Source organism: Anoplopoma fimbria, chromosome 19, assembly GCF_027596085.1.
Source record: "Anoplopoma fimbria isolate UVic2021 breed Golden Eagle Sablefish chromosome 19, Afim_UVic_2022, whole genome shotgun sequence".
In the NCBI taxonomy this organism is placed as follows: Eukaryota; Metazoa; Chordata; class Actinopteri; order Perciformes; family Anoplopomatidae; genus Anoplopoma; species Anoplopoma fimbria.
In genome coordinates this window covers 12,315,687-12,337,856 of record NC_072467.1, presented here as the reverse complement: position 1 = coordinate 12,337,856, position 22,170 = coordinate 12,315,687, and the positions used below count along the sequence as shown (strand labels likewise).

The following is a 22,170-nucleotide window of genomic DNA, read 5'->3' as shown; positions in this document are numbered from 1 at the left end:
TGATGTGCCTGGTTTCTGTGTGAAGATTGATGACAGAGCTCTCCATCAGGTTCAATATTGTGATTGTGTATATTTTCACACATAACCAAAGGCTTCATTTTAAATAGCACAAACGGACAACACATGGAGAGCTGCAGTATGCCCTCAAGTTAATGGCTCGGATTTTGTGGCCACTGTTTGTATCCATCAGTTTATTTATTATTTTTATAACAGAATGGAGGCGATGTTATAATTATTAGATCTGAGAAATTTGAAACTAAGCCTGTGAGTGTGTTTGTATTTGTTTCAGATCTCATGTATTTCATAAGTCCTCATTATCATCCACCTTTAGATCTGCACACATGAATAGCACAGCGTTCCCCTGCAAAAAACACTAACAATCACACACACACACACACACACACACACACACACACACACACACACACACACACACACACACACACACACACACACACACACACACACACACACACACACACACACACACACACACACACTTTTGTCATAAGATGGCGGTGGCTGATTACAGGGAGTTGTAGGTGGTAATCAGTGATTATAGAGGTTGGTCTAGTTAGGGGGAAATTATTCCATCTTCAGTGTCTCAGATGGAGATAAAGAAGCGTCGTGGAGAGGTGGAAGTGACAATGATGTAGGCTGATAAAAGACCCCCATGCCCCCATAGTGTACTATGCAATCAAAATGGGCATCCTAATATTTATTTATATAGGCATCTTATCAGAAACATGCCACAAACGTTTTATTGGTGTGTGAAAATGACAAAGAAATAAAAATGATCATGAGGGATATAAGTTAGTACAGTTGTGTTCATCAATTAAAAATACAGTGGGTACGGAAAGTATTCAGACCCCTTTAAATTTTTCACTCTTTGTTTCATTGCAGCCATTTGCTAAAATCGAAAAAGTTCCGGAGTTGCCCAGGGTGAGAGGCGCCGGGCGGGTGTGGGGATACTCACAAGCCCCCGGCTGAGCGCCGCTGTTCTGGAGTTCTCCCCGGAGAACGAGAGGGTCGCCTCTCTGCGACTGGGAATCGCAGGAGGAAAGTCTCTGACTGTTGTTTGTGCCTATGCACCAAACGGCAGTTCGGAGTACGCGGCCTTCTTGGAGTCCTTGGGTGGTGTTCTGGAAAGGGCGCCGACTGGGGACTCCATAGTTCTTCTGGGAGACTTCAACGCCCACGTGGGTAACGATGGAGAAACCTGGAGGGGTGTGATTGGGAGGAACGGCCTGCCCAATCTGAACCCGAGTGGTGCTTTGTTGTTGGACTTCTGTGCTAGTCATGGACTGTCCATAACAAACACCATGTTTGAGCATAGGGAGGTTCATAAGTGTACTTGGTACCAGAACACCCTAGGCCAAAGGTCTATGATCGACTTTGTAGTTGTGTCATCAGACCTGCGGCCGTATGTCTTGGACACTCGGGTGAAGAGAGGAGCAGAGCTGTCAACTGATCACCACCTGGTGGTGAGTTGGATCAGGTGGCGGGGGAGGCTGCCGGACAGACCCGGTAAACCCAAACGTGTAGTGAGGGTGAAGCATTAATGTACACTCAGCAACCCATCTTGACAGAAAAAAACAGAAATGTAGAAATCTTTGCAAATTTATTAAAAAAGAAAAACTGAAATATCACATGGTCATAAGTATTCAGACCCTTTGCTGTGACACTCATATTTAACTCACATGCTATCCATTTCTTCTGATCCTCCTTGAGATGGTTCTACTCCTTCATTGGAGTCCAGCTGTGTTTAATTAAACTGATTGGACTTGATTAGGAAAGGCACACACCTGTCTATATAAGACCTTACAGCTCACAGTGCATGTCAGAACAAATGAGAATCATGAGGTCGAAGGAACTGCCCAAGGAGCTCAGAGACAGAATTGTGGCAAGGCACAGATCTGGCCAAGGTTACAAAAGAATTTCTGCAGCACTCAAGGTTCCTAAGAGCACAGTGGCCTCCATAATCCTTAAATGGAAGAGGTATGAGATGAACAGAACTCTTCCTAGACCTGGCCGTCCAGCCAAACTGAGCAATCGTGGGAGAAGAGCCTTGGTGAGAGAGGTAAAGAAGAACCCAAAGATCACTGTGGCTGAGCTCCAGAGATGCATTAGGGAGATGGGGGAAAGTTCCACAAAGTCAACTATCACTGCAGCCCTCCACCAGTCGGGGCTTTATGGCAGAGTGGCCCGACGGAAGCCTCTCCTCAGTGCAAGACATATGAAAGCCCGCATAGTTTGCCAAAAAACACATGGAGGACACCCAAACTATGAGAAATAAGATTCTCTGGTCTGATGAGACCAAGATTGAACTTTTTGGCGTTAATTCTAAGCGGTATGTGTGGAGAAAACCAGGCACTGCTCATCACCTGCCCAATACAATCCCAACAGTGAAACATGGTGGTGGCAGTACAGAGATATCCTGGAAGAAAACCTCCTCCAGAGTGCTCAGGACCTCAGACTGGGCCGAAGGTTCACCTTCCAACAAGACAATGACCCGAAGCACACAGCTAAAATAACAAAGGAGTGGCTTCGGAACAAGTCTGTGACCATTCTTGACTGGCCCAGCCAGAGCCCTGACCTAAACCCAATTGAGCATCTCTGGAGAGACCTGAAAATGGCTGTCCACCAACGTTCACCATCCAACCTGACAGAACTGGAGAGGATCTGCAAGGAAGAATGGCAGAGGATCCCCAAATCCAGGTGTGAGAAACTTGTTGCATCATTCCCAAGAAGACTCATGGCTGTACTAGCTCAAAAGGGTGCTTCTACTCAATACTGAGCAAAGGGTCTGAATACTTATGACCATGTGATATTTCAGTTTTTCTTTTTTAATAAATTTGCAAAGATTTCTACATTTCTGGTTTTTTCTGTCAAGATGGGTTGCTGAGTGTACATTAATGCGAAAAAAAATGAACTTTTTCGATTTTAGCAAATGGCTGCAATGAAACAAAGGGTGAATTTAAAGGGGTCTGAATACTTTCCGTACCCACTGTATATTCATGTCAATGTGAAATTCCTCCAGTAATTCTGAAAAAAGCTGTTTAAAGGATTATTATAAAGGCCTTGACATGATGCTTACAGCCAACTTGACTTAGCTGAAAAACAAAGCAACAATATTTGTATGTTTGTTCAAAAAACTTCCAGAAACAACAAGTAGGTGGTGACTTCATTTGACCTTAGTGCAATTTTTTCTTAACCGTAAAAGGTATCAACCGTATGTGCTTTCTCTCTGAAGGTAAGATGAGCAGATCACTGCCACGGTCATGTCTTTGCATTTAAAGAGTACTCCACCATCTGTTAAGCATTGGTTAAGCTACAGTTGGTAACTATATTAATACAGTTTGCTCTGCTTGGTTGACAGGTTTGGTTTTGACTGGACTCTTTTCAAAGTGGCAGCCAGGTCACAACATTTTGCCATTTACAGAATAACAGTTCACTTAAATATGTCTCTGAAAACATTCGACGAAATAAATAGGCAATGCAGTAACAGAATCTTGATGCATATTCGATCAGTGCGGAGTTAACGAGTTTCATGAGCAGTGATTGACGCGTTATTATGAATCCCCCTGCACTCTTAACTAGACCCGCCCTGTGCAGCATTTAAACGCTAAAATTGGCCAGGAGTCCAATGCTTTGTAAGGTACTGGTAACCTGATTTGTTCTGGTCTTATGCCCTGACCAATATGCTATCTTGACGCTAACTAGGTCAAGTTACCATCTGTAGTTTTAATGTTAAGGAAATATTAATATCTAATATATAGGTTGAGACACAATGTGATAAAAGTATTAAAATGTAACCAAAACCATTATCGTTCCCTAATCTTAACCAGAGTGCTTTGATTAACAAATTTGGTGTTAAAGTTTAGCAATTTGTTCACCCGCCAATCGCCTCCCTCTGATACGTAGGAAAGCCTAAATATGCTGCTGTTCCCTCTCTGGGAAATAATGTTGCACTGAACATAATCCAAGCCATGATTAACATAATCATTTCCATCGAAACGTGTTTTGCAAAACAATTAACCGACTTGACAACTTTGTCACTACACTTCTACTACTCCTGCATCTAATTGTGTACATAATCAATCACAGTGACTTTGTGTTAGTTCTACCCAGGGTCAGACCATCTATCTTCAGCCATATTCAAATACCACCCTGTTGTACCTTATAAAGCCACAGCAGGGGATGTTATTGACTTCATTCACTTTAAAAAACAGGGAGGACACAGTTCAAAATAAGAGACTCTGCCTAAAACAGCATCCACCAATCTGTAATGATGGGATGCTGCATAATGACACAGCAAGTGGCTCTCTCCTTCTTGTATAACCCCAAATCAAGAATAATGATTTTGATCATATAATTAAAAGGACTGATGTGTTATTTAGACTAAATGTCACAATAGCCTTCCTAATGTAGCGGGATAAGTGCTGGAGTGTCGAGAAGGAGGCGTTCTGAAGGTGTTGTGAGCTGACCGTCACTGACAGGTGGGAGATGGGATGTAAGTGCTGGTATTGATCCACTGATATATTTATGATATATATACATTGCTCCTAAGGGATGGGTCAAATGCAGAAGGGAAATTTCATGTATGTTACATTATGTATGTACAGTGGGGCAAAAAAGTATTTAGTCAGCCACCAATTGTGCAAGTTCTCCCACTTAAAAAGATGAGAGACGCCTGTAATTTTCATCATAGGTACAACTATGAGAGACAGAATGGGGGGAAAGAATCCAGGAAATCACATTGTAGGATTTTTAATGAATTAATTGGTAAATTCCTCGGTAAAATAAGTATTTGGTCACCTACAAACAAGCAAGATTTCTGGCTCTCACAGACCTGTAACTTCTTCTTTAAGAGGCTCCTCTGTCCTCCACTCGTTACCTGTATTAATGGCACCTGTTTGAACTTGTTATCAGTATAAAAGACACCTGTCCACAACCTCAAACAGCCACACTCCAAACTCCACTATGGCCAAGACCAAAGAGCTGTCAAAGGACACAAGAAACAAAATTGTAGACTTGCACCAGGCTGGGAAGACTGAATCTGCAATAGAAATCAACTGTGGGAGCAATTATTAGAAAATGGAAGACATACAAGACCACTGATAATCTCCCTCGATCTGGGGCTCCACGCAAGATCTCACCCCGTGGGGCCAAAATGATCACAAGAACGGTGAACAAAAATCCAAAGAACACCATACCTACTGTGAAGCATGGGGGTGGAAACATCATGCTTTGGGGCTGTTTTTCTGCAAGGGGACCAGGACGACTGATCCGTGTAAAGGAAAGAATGAATGGGGCCATGTATCGTGAGATTTTGAGTGAAAACCTCCTTCCATCAGCAAGGGCATTGAAGATGAAACGTGGCTGGGTCTTTCAGCATGACAATGATCCCAAACACACCGAAGGAGTGGCTTCGTAAGAAGCATTTCAAGGTCCTGGAGTGGCCTAGTCAGTCTCCAGATCTCAACCCCCATAGAAAATCTGTGGAGGGAGTTGAAAGTCCGTGTTGCCCAGCGACAGCCCCAAAACATCACTGCTCTAGAGGAGATCTGCATGGAGGAATGGGCCAAAATACCAGCAACAGTGTGTGAAAAGCTTGTGAAGACTTACAGAAAACGTTTGACCTCTGTCATTGCCAACAAAGGGTATATAACAAAGTATTGAGATGAACTTTTGTTATTGACCAAATACTTATTTTCCACCATAATTTGCAAATATATTCTTTAAAAATCAGACAATGTGATTTTTCTCATTTTGTCTCTCATAGTTTAGGTATACCTATGATGAAAATTACAGGCCTCTCTCATCTTTTTAAGTGGGAGAACTTGCACAATTGGTGGCTGACTAAATACTTTTTGCCCCACTGTATGTTCATGATCAATACAGCTGATATTCATATTCATTCACATCCTCCTTACTTTAAGAGCTCCGGTTCAATAATTTCTCTGCATGTTGTCAGCTGTACCCTAAGACTTTACTGCAAATTACACATGGTCCTGAACTAAATGGTACCAGCCTGGTCTCTCTCCGAGGTCGTCAAATACCGACACTTGGTCAGTGGCCCTTGGTGCCTTAATACCGACAAGCAAGGCTGTATGAGTCGCAAAGGGCTTTCAACTCACTCCAATGCAAACCCATGCACGTCTGTTTTAGACCCTCTGAGCAACGGAAGTATTATAAAGAGACAGAAAGTCTGTTAAGGGTGGGTGAAAGTGTGCTGGATGTGACACTTTGTCACGGTGTGACATGACATTATGTCGGTAGATTAGGTTACGTTACAGAAGCAAGTCGTTTTTCTGGCTAACCGCGACAGATTAACCATGTGTTACAATGTTATCCACAACTGTTTCAAAGTGTGAACCTCGTGCTAACCGTGTCAAGATACTACGCAATAGGCGGGGGCTTCTGCCAAAGCGGTAAAATATGGCAAGAAACGATGAGATTACGTTCCTGGTGTCCTATTCAGGTGGCTGATCTTAAACCTGACACTGTAGTGCAGGCATAGGATCTTCTCCGTGTCTCCTATGGGCCGTTGACTGGGTATGATTGTGAGCTGCCGTGTACAGATGTCACTGTGCCTTGTGCTTTTGCAGCTGAGATCCACACATAATCTCCAAGTGACAAGATCTCTGGCTCTGTATCTCAAACTGAAACATTTGGCATCCATCCAGCTCTTCTTCCTCTCCTTGTTTGCAGATTCAGGAAGAGCTTGCTGCAACATTGTTTGATAGGTGGGTAATGTAGTGCAAAGGCGATGTCCCATGAGAAATTGTGCAGGGCTGTAGCTGTTACTCAGAGGTGTGAATATGTGGGCCAACAAGGAACTGTAGGAGTCTCTAGAGTTATTCAACAAGTTCTTGACAGTTTGAATGGAACACTCCGCCTCTCCCTCACTCTGAGGGTATTTAGAACGACCGGTTACATGATCAAGTCCACAGTGAGTAACAAATTAATATGTTGACATGCTTATCAAGAAACACTGCACAACAGTATGTAATACTTGGGCTGTAACAACTTAAAGACTGGATTCTACAACTCTGTAAACGTAGAAACAGTAGAAATTGCTACTTGCTAGATGTCACATCGTAGCCAATTTTGATTCCCTACTGCGCCAATGGACCGGTTTCATTCAAGTGGGCTGCATTTATTCATGCAGGGCTTCTATTGGTTTGAACGCGTTGTAAGTCAAAGTGATGCATGACCTGCTTTCAGTCACTAAAATTAGATTTTCCGAGGTGGGAATGCAGGATGACATCAAAAACCAGTATGACTTCAAGCTTATAGCTGATGTTTGTTAATAGTCAGTGTAAACAAAAGCTGGCTACACTGGAATCCCCAAAACTTTGGCCGTTGCCCCCAGAGGCTAAATCGTAGACTGACCGATAGTCAACGGGTTCCGAGATTGATGTGAATATGAACCAGACCAGAATAAAAGAGAAGAGAAGAAGAAGATGAAGAATGCACAGCTTGTAGTTTCCAGTATGAAGCCTGTGAGCAGTTTTTTTCTGCACTTCCTTTCAACTGGTCTTCAAACAGCTTGAGGCGGTACAACGCCCACATTTCAGCCTAGTGAGGTGTTCTCTCTGAAGGCTTCCTGAGCTGCGTATTTCTAGAATTTTTTATTACTTTCTATTGGTTTGATCTTTTATTTGCCATGGCAACCAATAAAAAGTTGTTTTGTGTTGCAGCAATTGTCTGCTGTAAGAAGCTGTGTTTGTTTTATTTCCCGGGTCTCTGCAGAGCCAGCGTTGTCTCTCTACAGCAGGTCTCTCTATCTGCTCGGATAACAGAGGCTTGATGTGTTGGGAAACACAAGTGCTGCTCCCCGGCTGGCCGGCTACCTGTGAAAACCCCCACGACCCTGCCTCAGCTTCACACGTCAACCAATTAAAATGGGTTTCCTAGCAACCCCAGTCAATATGTCTCTAAGCAACACCATTTTAGCAATATGCAGGAAATGATATCTGAGCAGCAGACCTCTCACACTGAGAGAGATATTGCTTTTAGATGGCTCTCCACTCTTCCCTCTGTCCTGGTATCCCTCAATAACCACTAAACTCTCTTATAGTCTCATAGCTCTGTTAAGTCAGTGTGCGCGCACACACACACACACACACACACACACACACACACACACACACACACACACACACACACACACACACACACACACACACACACACACACACACACACACACACACACACACACACACACACACAGCCTGTTTCTCTTGGTTATTATTCTCATCTGCTCCTATCTTTTTTTACTGTAGTATCTTAACCTTTTAGAATAAGACATCCCAGCTGACCATAGAGAGTTCAGCCACGTGTGTACACTGCCTGTGTGTGTGTGTGTGTGTGTGTGTGTGTGTGTGTGTGTGTGTGTGTGTGTGTGTGTGTGAGAGAGAAAGAGTGACCACCCGCTGCCCCTCCCCTGGAGGCATCTATCAGTCCATTAGCAGGACACTAACCTGCATGGAAATAAATCTAACAAGATAGATAACATACAGGAAAAATGTCCCCTATAGGATATAAATACAGCACTATACTATACCATGTTTATGGTAGTTTTGGTAGTTTACACTCCAGCAACCCCAGTCGGTACCAAAGATGTAATTTGGTGTGTCAAACTAGTCGTTTGGACATCACCCTTTTGAACAATTAAGTACAAGAATGTACCAAGCAGGGTTTTCAACCGATTCATTGAGCTAACGTTTTGCCTAATTAGCTTTCTAGCAACAGCTGATAAAAGAGATGAAATCTAAGATCAAGAAAACCAATGAAGGAGACTGCCGTAATCATCATCAACTGTATAGCTGGACGAAGTGCAGCAAGTGTCCATTTAAAGTTGATGTCACGGCAACCATCAGCTGAGAATCTCACCTACACTGAGGGGGCACTATCGCAGTGGAAAAGGAATAGAGAAAAGCAGTCGAGCAGAACCGTACCATGCAGGAAAAACAAGGCTTATATGAGCCAAATAAAGCAGAAAGCTTAACAGGAATAGCAACAGTAACTTGCCATCATATAGGATATTTGTGTTTGCAGTCAGGATTGAACACAGCTGTAGTAGGAAATAGCTAATACATTACTGCGTTTATTGGAGAGATTCAAGTGGTGGAAGAGACATTTGGAAGTGAGGAAGTAGTTAACAGCAGGCAGAGCGCCTGAGTCGTTTCTAAACAGAAGGCGAGCCCACTAACCGGCATCAGAAACATACACACACTCTTAAGATATCATGCCAGCCTCATCGGCCTGAAGAGAAACGAGAATGGAGGGAGGCAATGATGGGGCTGGAAGGCGGGGGGAAAAACAGTAGGAGGGAGAGATGGTGATTGAGGAAGGGGAGATAAGAAGGGAGAGGAAGGAGGCAAAAAAAATGGTTTTCAGAGTGGGAGAAAAAATAAAGTGGGCAAGGAGAGAACGTACTGTACAATGTCTTTGGCTTTCTGTTTCTTGGTGTGTTTTACTCTCTCCCTCCCTCAACTCTATATTAAATCCCTAAGTGGAGTTCCTCTCTACGCTCTCCTTTCACCCAATTACCCAACCAGCTCACACACACACACACACACACACACACACACACACACACACACACACACACACACACACACACACACACACACACACACACACACACACACACACACACACACACACACACACACACACACACACACCTCTGCATTATTCATGCTTTGGGTGTAACCTCATCAGTCAATACACACACAGTTTACAACACAACACACACACTCTGCCAGTTCTCTCTTTCTCTCACTGTCACATACACACTCGCGCACAAATTATTCATGTCCACATCATTAACATTTGTGGGAGACACGGAGGATGCAGTCAGTCAGTCGCATACTTGTGCACCTGCGCTCTGAACAGAACGATGTCTTGCAGCTGAACAGGGGACAGACAGGTGTACGTACATCACGGTCTTGTTGCTCATATTCTGAGTGAAAACACTCTGTAATGCTAATGTGGGATAGACGGAGAGGAGGGAAGGGTTGTACTGTTACAGTACCGTACAGGCTGGTTTCACAGCTGTCTCACTGATGGAGATGAAAGTGATTATTGTAACTTCCGATCTGAAAAAAATTAAATGGTATTATACACAGACAGAGTCTCATAGTAGTTTAAAGGTGTTAAATTACAAATTCAGAGTACTGGCAAAGCAGCACACAACTATGTTAGGATATACGATATAGTGGAGTAATGTCTACCTTAGCGGAGAATGAAGTCCCTCTCCCTTTGCTTGTGTTGTAATCAGAGCTTCTCTGTGCTTTGTTTCCATGGTATGGCCAGCCACGTGTGCATGTTTGTGCACGAGAGTCCCTGCTTGTGTGTCCCACTAGCCAGCTAATTGTCGCCGCTCTGCACTGCACTCATACGGCAGATACTGCTGATAACGCCGTCCAGAACTATTGCGTCATCATGGAAACGTAACGCATACTCTTCGGTTCTCGCCTAACCGCCGGCTCAGCTGTCGCCAAGCTGAAAGCTGTGCGGAGGCAATCCCTCAATCATTAATATGCTCTAAATTTGTACCCTTTTCTTCTCATATTTAGAAGAGAAAGCATATAAAAGCGGCAGATTGTAAGTGGCTGCCATGGCAATAGGCAGGGAGTGATGACGGCTCTCAACACAAGGGAAGGGCAATGGAAATTAACAGTAGCTTAGGATGCTGTGATACATTGCATTGGAAAATAGTTAATCAATTCTCTATGTACATGTATTTGTCCTTACCCAATAAATGCAAAATGAAATGATAGACAGCAAGCATGAGGATCAGCGGGAGGGGAAGCTAAGAAACCGAACTAAGTGACGTGTTCTGTCTGTCTATTGAGCTCCTCAGATCTGTTTCAGAACCACGGACAGCACCATACATGGCAAACTGAACTGCAGCAGTCAGTTATGGTCTGTTTTAGTTTATCTTAAGTTTTAAGAAAAAACACAGACACAATTCAGGTTTCAGTCATAAAAAAAGATTAAATCAGACTACAAAAGTTTCTCAGGCTGCGGTCTCCCTGGTCCATGGTTGAACGGGCATAATGTCATACTCACCATTTCAGCTTAGCTTGTTAGCATGCTAACATTTGCTGCTGTAATTAGCAGTAAACACAAAGACAAGACTTCCTGGTGACAGGCTGTTAAGTTTTTACATGTCATACATGTCAGCTACAGCAGCTATGCCATCGCCCCTTAACCCACAATTATATATCCGTCTTAATGGTAGAGCCAGTGGTAGCTTAGTCATACACAATGCAAAAAAAAAAAACTTTCACATGAAAGAGACAAGCTAAGCTGTGCTGAAGTGAAATGTTTAGCAAAGTAATGTATCACTCAGTGGCTGGATGATGAAATGAAACCATGTCATCAGTAATCAGTTTCACTTACTGAGCTACTTAGCTTCCTCCTCATCCAGTCAGTGATGGCAGCCATAAGAAAAAATGTGGAGCTGTGTTTCTGACCTCTCTCACCTCTTTCTCTCACTGTGTCTGACCCTTTGCCTTATCTCAAACTCCTGTTCTATTATAATCCCTCTCCTAATGCTTCATTCTATCATTTATGTTTCCTTCTCTTGGTATTTTTCAAGTCTGTTCTTTTTTTCTCCAACTCTTTCTGCACTTCTCCCTCCCCTTCCTCCCCACCTTAATCCTGGTCTAACCTTACCTCTAACATGCTTTGGCTGCAGCATCCTGCTCCTCGGTTACAGTAACCAGGTCGCCAGGTTCTAGAGGATGAGTAATGCACTTGCTATGGGCTTGACACCACTTAGTGGTACATGTGTACATAACATATATATGTGTGTGTGTCTCTGGGCTGCTGTGATTGCAGGAATGCCCCAGACTGAACTCGCTGAACTACACACGCCTCACAGAAACACACACACACACACACACACACACACACACACACACACACACACACACACACACACACACACACACACACACACACACACACACACACACACACACACACACACACACACACAGAGAGAGAGAGAGAGAGAGAGAGAGAGAAGAGAAAGAGGTACACACTGCTGCCAGTGCACTGCAGGAAAATCACCTTGGGACTTTCAGCAATTTGTAATTATTAAACCTGCCATGTAGCTAATTTACGAAGTGCCCTCACATTCTGGAGCAAATTATCGAGTCATCATTTAACGACGAATGCATGCAATAGGTCCTCTGATAATATTTCACCTGAACTATAGAACTTCAGCACTATGAATAAATGTAATATTTTCTTTTGGTCTCAGCACACAACTAAATAATTTATTTATTCCCCATAATCCCTTTTGTCAGTTGAGGGGCTCCATACATTAAGAGTTTGAAAATCAATCTAGCTCTGTGCTCTTGAACGGATAAAAGTTCAAGAGCACAGGCTGAGCTTCAATGCTGCGACGCTCCACCACTTAATTTCCAACACACTGTACCTTTTGCACAACTTTCATATGAAACCCCATTAAATCCTGATGAATAAGTAATGAATGCTCGACAAAGAATCATATCGTACCAAGTGACTGGTCCAGCTGAGATGTTTTACACACTGATTTCTGTTTCATCCTTTTATCCATCACCATCCTCGTCCCTCCCTGCCAACCTCTCGCCACATCCCCTTCGCCTCGCCCACTCTCCCCCTTCTCATCTTCCCTTCCTCCTCCCTCCCTTTTCTTCTCTTCCCAATCTCCCCCATCAATCTTCGTCCAACTCTCACTCTCCTCATCCTGCTCGCACATCGTTATTGTGTTACAGAAACCAAAATCGACTCTCCCCCCCGCCCCGTGATCCGCTTCACCTTAATCTTCATGAAGAAAGGAGAGGGGTGAAGAGGATGAGGTGGGGGACGGGTCGGGGGTTGGTGGAGACAATAGAGCGGAGATGAAAGAGGAGAAGATGACAGAAGCGAGAGGAAAAAGAGATGGGGAGGAGGAGGAGTCTGATGAGAAGCAGCTAAAACGCTCATGGAGGGTCAGTCACCAGCGCAAAACAATTTCCTGAAAAGATTTGGGAAAAAAAGACAGGCGTAACAAGATTTTAGTCCGAGAGAGGAACTGTGCGAGTGTATGTGTGTGTGTGTGTGTTTGTAGAATTGTCAATGAGTGTGTCGGCTCGCCCGGTGAAAGCCTGGAAAATAAAGTGCTAATGAGAGTGGCTCATTAAACATAGCATTTATACACGGAAGGCAGGACAGGAGATTTAATGAATCCTCACTCTTATCTTTTTGTCGCCTGCTTCAGCTCTCATCATCACCAATTCACACACACACACACACACACACACACACACACACACACACACACACACACACACACACACACACACACACACACACACACACACACACACACACACACACACACACACACACACACACACACACACACACACACACATGGGAGCGGCCGTTATTTATTTCCAACTGCTCGAGAGCCAATTAAAATTGTTTTCTGGAACCACTTCTGATGCTCATAGTGCCATAAAAGCTTTAACACACAGAAAAAAAGAGTTGGTTGAGACAACACTGAATTTGAAGCATTTCAACACATTTGCTCCGTCCCTGTGGATTACATTTTTGTTAACGTCATCTAAATCATGACATGCAGAGGGGGTTTCACAAAATCCCTTCATAGCCAAAAAAACTGTCATTTGTTCCTGAAGTTTTCTCCCTTTTCTTTGCTGCTCGTAGTTGGTGATGGCCGTCATCTTTGATCTCGTTCACAAAATTAGGACTCGCTCTTGGATATGAGTTGTTGCCAGAGGAACTACAGTAAAGAGCGAAACTGTCATGAAGATGTTGGAGATGCCAAATGGAGCCCACAGTCAGTCCTGCGCATGACGCAGGATGACGACATGCGTGGGATCTGCTTGCAAACAGCTGCTGGCTCGATGTAGACTGACATCATCTCAACTGTCTCCGAGGCAACTGTCCCCAAAGTGTCCTGCCTCCTGTCGTCATAGTAACCTGCCAGAAGTCTTGAGGTGATGCCATACTGACATGAGCTGAAGTGGGATGCTACGGACCAAGTTTACAGTTCAAACTTTGTTTCAGTGGGAAAATAAGAAAGTTGAGGAAGCTAAAGGCAAAGAACTTCAACAAAGTTTTAAGTTTCTTTACATTTGTTTTTATCCAACTTAGAGTTTTCACTTCCGTTAACTTAAGTTTTAAGTTTAAATTGGAGTAACTTTAACATTGTCGCATCTTTCCCTTTGGTTTATAAAAACTTCAAGTACTCAAAGTCAAAGTTCAGATCACAAGCCTCAAATATGATGAGTGATTTGATGAGTTAAGTGAGCCAGTGCATATATTACTTCAGTTTATGCAAGTACAGGAATTCACAGTACAAAAAAGCTGGCTGAAGTGGAATATGGAGCGGGTGGTGATTAATAAGTACACTCTCAACCGGTCTCATCGTTGACCTCATCGCTCTTAAACAGCTGAGCTAATCAGAGGGCAAACCTCTCAAAAAATGCAACGACGCTTCTTCAGGAAACAATATTTTCTGGATGAATCAGAGTAACACAACACGATCACACAGCACCACAAATCTGCAGCCACAGGCAGATGAAGTTTTGAATCCGAAGGGTGCTGGAGAGGTGATGCTTAATGCACTGATATTTCCACCTCAAAACACCGCTGTTTAGGGGGAGTGAGCCCGTCCACAAGACCGTGGATCCTCACAGTACCACAATGCATTTCAAGAACGAGAGAGCTAAAATAAAAGAGGTGATAATTATTAATGTATTGTTTATTTCCAGTGTAGGAAGATTCTGGTATGAAATATGATGAGGACTCCAAAACTTGTATTCCATAACTATAGAACACAAACCAGCAGAGCTTTGAGACTTTACAATGAATCACAGCTATATAGTCAATCTGTTAAGGACTCTCTCACTTAGAATGAAGCTCGAGAACTGACCTTTTGCACATGCGAGTCTGCGAGTACACAAAACCAGGACCCTGGAGATGGCTCACATAAATGGAATAAATCCATTGTTACTGTTATTGAATACACATGCATTCACTGCTATGACCTGTTAAAATGTCTGCTGTGAAAACGGCCTTTTGTTGGTTTTATTGAAACAATTGAATTGTTTTTCTTTTCAAATTGTTCTCTTTTTTTATTGGAAATGATAAAAAAGTGTTTTCGTCAACAGTTTAGAATTTAGGTTCACATAAGGCCACCTAAAACAAGGGACATATTTTATTGTATAATGTTATAATTTTGCACTGTGAATTAGTCAATAAAATCAGCACAGGTGACAGACACTGAGCAGATCGTACTGTTTATCCATCTCTAAAGTTGCTGCAGTAATCCTAGCATCTAAAGATAATTATGGCTTTGAAATATCTCCTGGCTTACTCTGTTTATTAGCGGGATCGTTACAATTAATGAATGGGCTGATCTGATGTGAGGTCAGAGGTGATTTGAGTTTATTAATCTCCACTAATTAGTTTATGAACAGCTCGTTTGCTGAATCTCATGAGCCTCTTAAGACGGGCAGCTAACGACTGCATGCACTAATTGATACCTTGACAGTCAAAATGATAAATACTGCATGAAGTGAATGGAAATATCACATTTACATGAATTATTAGTGTGTTGGTTGTCCCTCTGGGAGTTCAAAGAGAGGATCAGCATTGCTCTGGTTTATGGCAGTTTTCCCAGCTGCATGGATTACAGTTGTAGATAGATAACTTTTTCTGAGAGATACCTTAATGCAATGTTTATTCTTCAATAATAGCCTATAGATTATACATATATATATATATATATATATATATATATATATATTAGATACTGTAATATGTTTTAATCCAGCAGCAGTCTGTAGTTGTATAAATCCTGTCAAGGATTTGGCAAGGCTCCTGCACCATGACGGAGCCAATACTGCCGGGGTATAAATTTCATTTTAATAATCTGGGGACCCATTTCATGCTTGCCCTTGGGTTCCAGTCAAGTGCTTTAAAGAAGAACACCCCCCCCCTCCACACACACACACACACACACACACACACACACACACACACACACACACACACACACACACACACACACACACACACACACTTCAGTACAGTACTGTAGTTATCAGCAGAGTACAAAGTCTGCCCTCATATTTCACTCAGTCCTTCTCTCTGTGTATTCATTGAGGTGAATGGGGAGCTAATCAATTCTCACTGGGCTCTGAAAGGCCAGGGCTACAGCCTTCTGCTCAAACTAATATCATGCTCTGTCTTTTAGCTCCGCCCACTCCGCCTCCTCACATCTGCCTCAATTTTCTCCAGTTTTTTACATGGATGTTATCTTGAGACCTCTTTTATTTTTATTTTTTTTTCTAAAAAAACAATAACCAATTTGAAGCCTTGCTTCTACTGTTTTTCAATTCATGATATATTGATTATCTTACTTTATCTTGACGTCTACAATATGAGATTATTCCTTATTTGTGAACAGAGCAGGATGGGCGACAGGAAAAAGGGACATGCGGAGGAAGATTGTAGTGGATGGGAGGCAGGGTGGGCAGGTGAATAATGAGACCAGGACTGCAGTACAGAAAGGAGGCAGTTAAAGGTAAAGACAAAGAAGGTTGCAGGAGAAAAAGATTAAGAAATGAGCGCCACTGATGCCCCTATAAGGTGACGCAAAATTGTAATTTATGCAGCTTTTACTGCCAGCGCAGTGACTTAGGCTCTTATCTCTACTTGTGGATTAGCACTCAGACTGTCCACTTAGACCTTTGCTGAAGAGCAGATAAGCTCCAGTCTCTGAAGAGGCGCCCTTTGAAACAAGAGTTGGCTTACCATGAAATACTTAGTGATATGCGGAGTGATTTTGATTAAGAGGTTACATTTCGTTGTTAATCTCCGCCATTTGATTTTTAAGGACAAATGGGTTTTTAAATTATTAATTTTTCTTTTATCTTGTACATTTTACAGCTCAGCTACCAGCTCTGTGGATTCTTAGAAACATGAGCATCCTCTCTATTTTGATGGTGGTATTGTTTAGACAGTATTGGGGTCTGATATATTTTATAAATATGGTATAACTATATGAGATAACTTGTCTGACTGTCAGCAATCATCGTTTTACACAGTGCCTAAGTGGTTTAACCAGACGTGTTCTGATGCAGTCTCTGGTGGCTAAATGGCGCACTTGGTTTCCTGGTTGGTCCCTACGGCTAAATGCATAAGGGGATATATGTATAGGTGTAAGTGAAGACATAAGTGATGCGAGTTTCAGCACCAATCTTACGTTAAAACAGCACAGTGGGGCGGCGCTGGTGGGGGCGTGTTGTGTAAGGTACCTGTGAGACAATGAAATACAATCTAGGAACTCAGGTTTGAATATAAATGTGTTTAAAGGGTTATCAGATGCCAAAACTCTGCACAATGGTTGAAATACTCTGACAGGATTTTACAACTCTAAAAAACGATCGCAAGCATTTTATCTTTCAGTAGGTAAACAGTAGAAATTCAGGTGATACATTTCAAAGCAATCTACCAGGAATGCACCCATGCATTTATTTGATTGGTCGACGCAGTGCCTTGCTGGATGACATCGCACTGGCATCGCCATTCAGCACCAGAGCGGCTCATATGAAATTAATGTTCCACACAGAGCTACTGCAAATTTACGAATCGGCACATTAACAGCTCCAGTGTTGGGTGTCTGAGCCACTACTGCTGAGTAGGCTACCCCTGGTAGTTGGCGTTACATGGTGTTTTGTGTTAAACCAATTACATTACTATACTATAGAAATTGTAAAGTTGCATTGTATAGAATAGTTCATTGTTATGTATCAGTAAAATTGCATATATACTAATTTTTTATACTACAATCGACTAAAGTTGACTGACTGGTGGATTTGGTGTCAAAGTGGGAAGCAAAAGCGCCTGTTTGGCAATACATTTTAGAGTTAAACCCCATACTAAGCAGCCGATTTGTTCATAATGTAAGCTATTGTGTTGAGTACCCTCTTAGCAAAATACTCTGGGGGAATTAAGTTTTCCTCTGGAAAGCAGTGATGCAGTGTATATGTCTAGGGCTTTTATTGTGAAAGATAAGTATGGAAGGATTGAAGCATTGTGCTGCAGTTGACAATGTGGAAGCAATAACGAGTTTGCTGTCTTGGTTCTGAATACAGAGCATCTGCGATGTTAGACCTTTAGATCTACGTCACAGATCAAAGGAAGCGGCGCTCTCCACATATATTATGCATAATTTAGGAATATCTTTTCTTGTAAAATGTCGAGTGTAATATGTAACACCGGTGTTGTCACAAGTTTATTAACCAGTGGGAAGATTCCCTCACCGTGGTTTCCTACTGCAGTGGTCACGATCACTATGACATAAAAAAAGGCAGAGGCGGAGACAAAAGAGTGAACATAAGAGCAACACATAGAGGCAGAGGAAACACTACGATGCAGAGTGGAGGAGAAAGTCTAAAAGTTAAATGTCTGCACAATGACTGAAAGCTCTAAACTGGTTTTGAACAAAGACAGTTAAGCCACCAATCTCTCTCTCTCTTTCTCTCTGCAGTGAAATCTTTTCTAGCTGTGAAACCTGGGACACACACACAAAACCTCCATCAATATATGACTAGTCAGCAGTGTCTGTGCTTCGGTTTGGCTTTTTGACTCTTTGAGTCCCTACACAGCACTGCTGGAGCTCCTCCACACTGCCCGCAACAGACAATGGAATGATATCACAGCCCCAAAGAAAGGATATAGTGTGTGTGTGTGTGTGTGTGTGTGTGTGTGTGTGTGTGTGTGTGTGTGTGTGTGTGTGTGTGTTACAGTGGGAAAAGGACACTATGAATGAGAGTGAGAAGAAAAGAGAGATTCATATACAGCAATATGAGAGACTCTGAACTGATTGATTGGACAATGGCTGATCATTAGAGAGACACTAGCCTGAGGTTTTGTGTGTTTGTGTGTGTGTGTGTGTGTGTGTGAGAGAGAGAAAATGTGTGTGTGTGTGTGTGTGTGCATGTACTGCTAAATGGCCTGCAGCAGCTGAAAGAAAGATAAAGACAGAGCTGTTAGATAGAGATATAGAGACACACAGAGCAGAGTCAGAGTGCTACACACACACACACACACACACACACACACACACACACACACACACACACACACACACACACACACACACACACACACACACACACACACACACACACTGAAGTAGAACTGTAACATGGATATGGGAGAGTGACTGTGGACCAGCTGCTATATATAGCACATGGGGAGAACTAGGATAACACATTTGTTTTCTCCAGCTGACTGCCATAAAGACACACAGACACATACACAAACATTTGTTTTTGCAAGAACATACAGTTCTGCTCAAAATTGTTCTAAGATTAAGTTGGTTTACAAGCCAACGATATTGAAATGCAAAAGCAAATATCAGCAGTCTCTATTAAAGTGGCCCTATTGTGCTTTCCCACTTTTCCCTCTTCTTTAGTGTGTTATATATATTTTTGTACATGTAAAAGGTCCATAGAGTGTAAAACCTGAAGTCCAAGCCTAAAAGGAGTTACCCTCCCCCTCAGAATCACTGCTCCTGAGCTGCCTGAAATGGCTCCATTGAATTATCACCTTCACTTCCGTAACTTTATGAGGTCATAATGTTACGTAAAAATCCTTCCAGCTTGTTTGGCCCTCAAACAACAAAAGAGAGACGGAGCTGAAGCTCCGGAGGAAGAATTTTTTGAAATGTGAAACGTTGACCAATCACAACAGAGCGGGCTAGCTGACCAATCAGGGCAGACTTTGCTTTCTTGGGGGAGGAGCAAACGCTACAACGGAGCATTTCAGAGAGAGGGTGAGAAGAGGTGCTGCAGAACAGCCAGGATGAGAAAAACAAGGCCGATTATGAGCATTAACGCATGTAAACATGTTGAGATAAAAATATGCATCCGGAAGATAGCATAATAGGGCCTGTTTAAAACATTAATAAACTATATCATCTCTTTTTAAGTTGACCTTTTTGTGAGTTTTCTTCTGATTATTATTTTGGTTTAGGGTTCGCTATGTTTTTGTCTCTACCAACCACCAAGGGAGAATTTGTCTGTTTAGCTGCTAAATGCTCCACTATGTTCACCGGCTAGTTGCAGACCGCTTGGTGCTGAGCAGGAAGAGTTTGATAGCTTTGTCACTGAAAACAGGGATGACAATGCCAGGAGAGCGGTGAGAGGGAACCAATCAAAAATAAATCAAAAATAAATTAATAAATTAATACTCAAGCAATAAAACACTCTTGCTCAATTTTTTCATCATCTGTTATGACTATGATTTATGGCAGCTAATGTTAGCATATTTCAGCAAACTTGAGATAGATTTGGCTGTGCAACTGACATTCTCCATTAGACTTCCATAAAACTAGACCCAAAAGTGACATCAAATAATGATTTGTCTCCCGAAAATGTATTGACTAAACTTTGGAGGCGGTGTGTGGGAGTGCAAATATATTGGATGACATAAAAATAAAACATAAATGCTGCCAGCAGCCATCATTGCACTCTCTTTCTCTCACACACACTCTCACCTTTTTGGTGAAGTCCATGGCTTTGAGGATGGAAAGGTTGAGTGTTTCCAGCGAGGCCAGAACTCCCTCATAGTCCCCCATGTGCTTGGCAAAGTAGTCTGTACACACACATACACACGCAAATTGAAAGATTTATACGACTTTTGGAGTTACAAAATTATTTGCAGTGGTTAGCTTAATGTGTCTGAATTGATATCAAATATCTTAAAAAATAATAATTGCATTTCAACTGAGAAGTACTTTTTAATAATAGATAAGAGGGAAAATGAGGGCAGCGGCAGGGAAGTGTGTGTGTGTGTGTGTGTGTGTGTGTGTGTGTGTGTGTGTGTGTGTGTGTGTGTGTGTTGGGGCAGTCCACTTACCACAGAGTTCCTTAGTGTCAACATTACTATCACAGCACAGCAGAGGAGCAGCAGAGGGAGAGAAAGGGAGGGAGGGAAGGAAGGAAAGTAGGAAAGGAAGGAAAAGGAGGGAGAAGAGCAGGGTCAGAAACAGAGGAAAGGCTTTTTGCATGCAGTCTCAATAACTCTCTCACACACACACAGAAAGAGTTGGAGTTTGGCAGGCAGGGAGCGATCTAACAAGACTCTCTGACAGGAGTCTGAATAGATCCAATGCCATCATTCATGCTCTGTTCACTGTGCAGGGACTCATTTGGCAGCTAATTCTTCACAGACGTTCAGAAGACTCTCACTGGTTGACTCACCAGGACAGACAGAGAGAGAGAGAGAGAGAGAGAGAGAGAGAGAGAGAATGGATGAGAGGCAGGGAATGAAAAGGTGTGAGGAAGAGAGAAGAGGAACGAGACAAAGATGGATTTGAGATGTAACTGAAGATGGGAGACAGAGGAGGAGTCAGGTACAAAGACTCCCTCTGCTCATTTAATATTATATCAAGTTGGTCAGAAAATGTTGCGCTTTAAGGGGAATGTTAAAAAACACAGTGACTGAAGTTAAACAATCACTTCTTCATTGCCAGTTGATATTTAAAATATCAGCAAAAGGCCATGGACATTATGATCCGTTTTGATTGGATGATCCTTGTTTGACAGTCTGATTTGATTATTGGCTCATTTTGTTTTCCCAAGCAGCAGTTTCACTTAAATGCACAAGGTTCTGCCAAAATGAATCCTGATCCAGCACTGAGACAGATGGGCTTTAAAAATACCCACTAAAAGCCTAGTTATACCCATAATAAAATCTGTTTTCCTGTTTAAACTGGATTCTGGGATATAAGTGTAGACGCCAGATCAGACCAGGGGCGTTCCATGGGGGGAGCAATTGGTCCTTTTCCACTTCCTACCAATCCATTTCAGACGCCCTTGCTCGGACAACCAACTACACATCTTGCAGGGTTGTGACGCAATCCGTCCAGATACATCTGTCAACAGGCTTATAAACACCCAAAGAAAACAATACCAGCCTTGCTGTCATGTTTGCAGGTATGTTGTTGAGTGAATTCATACTGGCGCTTATTGGGTTACTAATAACATTGATCATCCCTCAAAGTTACTTTAGTCCTTGTGATTTTGATTTAGGAATTTAAGGAATTATTGTTTTTGCCTATTATTGTTGCTTTGTG

The 22,170-nt window shown here is 42.5% G+C and overlaps 1 protein-coding gene across 1 annotated transcript in view; it reads right to left on the bottom strand.

Moving 5' to 3' along the window:
• necab2 (N-terminal EF-hand calcium binding protein 2) overlaps nt 1–22,170 on the bottom strand; it is a 117,206-nt gene that overhangs the window by 56,257 nt on the left and 38,779 nt on the right. Inside the window, exons 4-5 of the mRNA XM_054620731.1 lie at nt 20,952–20,977; nt 20,590–20,687 (exon numbers count right to left, since the gene is read on the bottom strand). Of these exons, the coding sequence (XP_054476706.1) occupies nt 20,590–20,687; nt 20,952–20,977 (124 nt within the window). The remainder of the gene's footprint in view (nt 1–20,589; nt 20,688–20,951; nt 20,978–22,170) is intronic.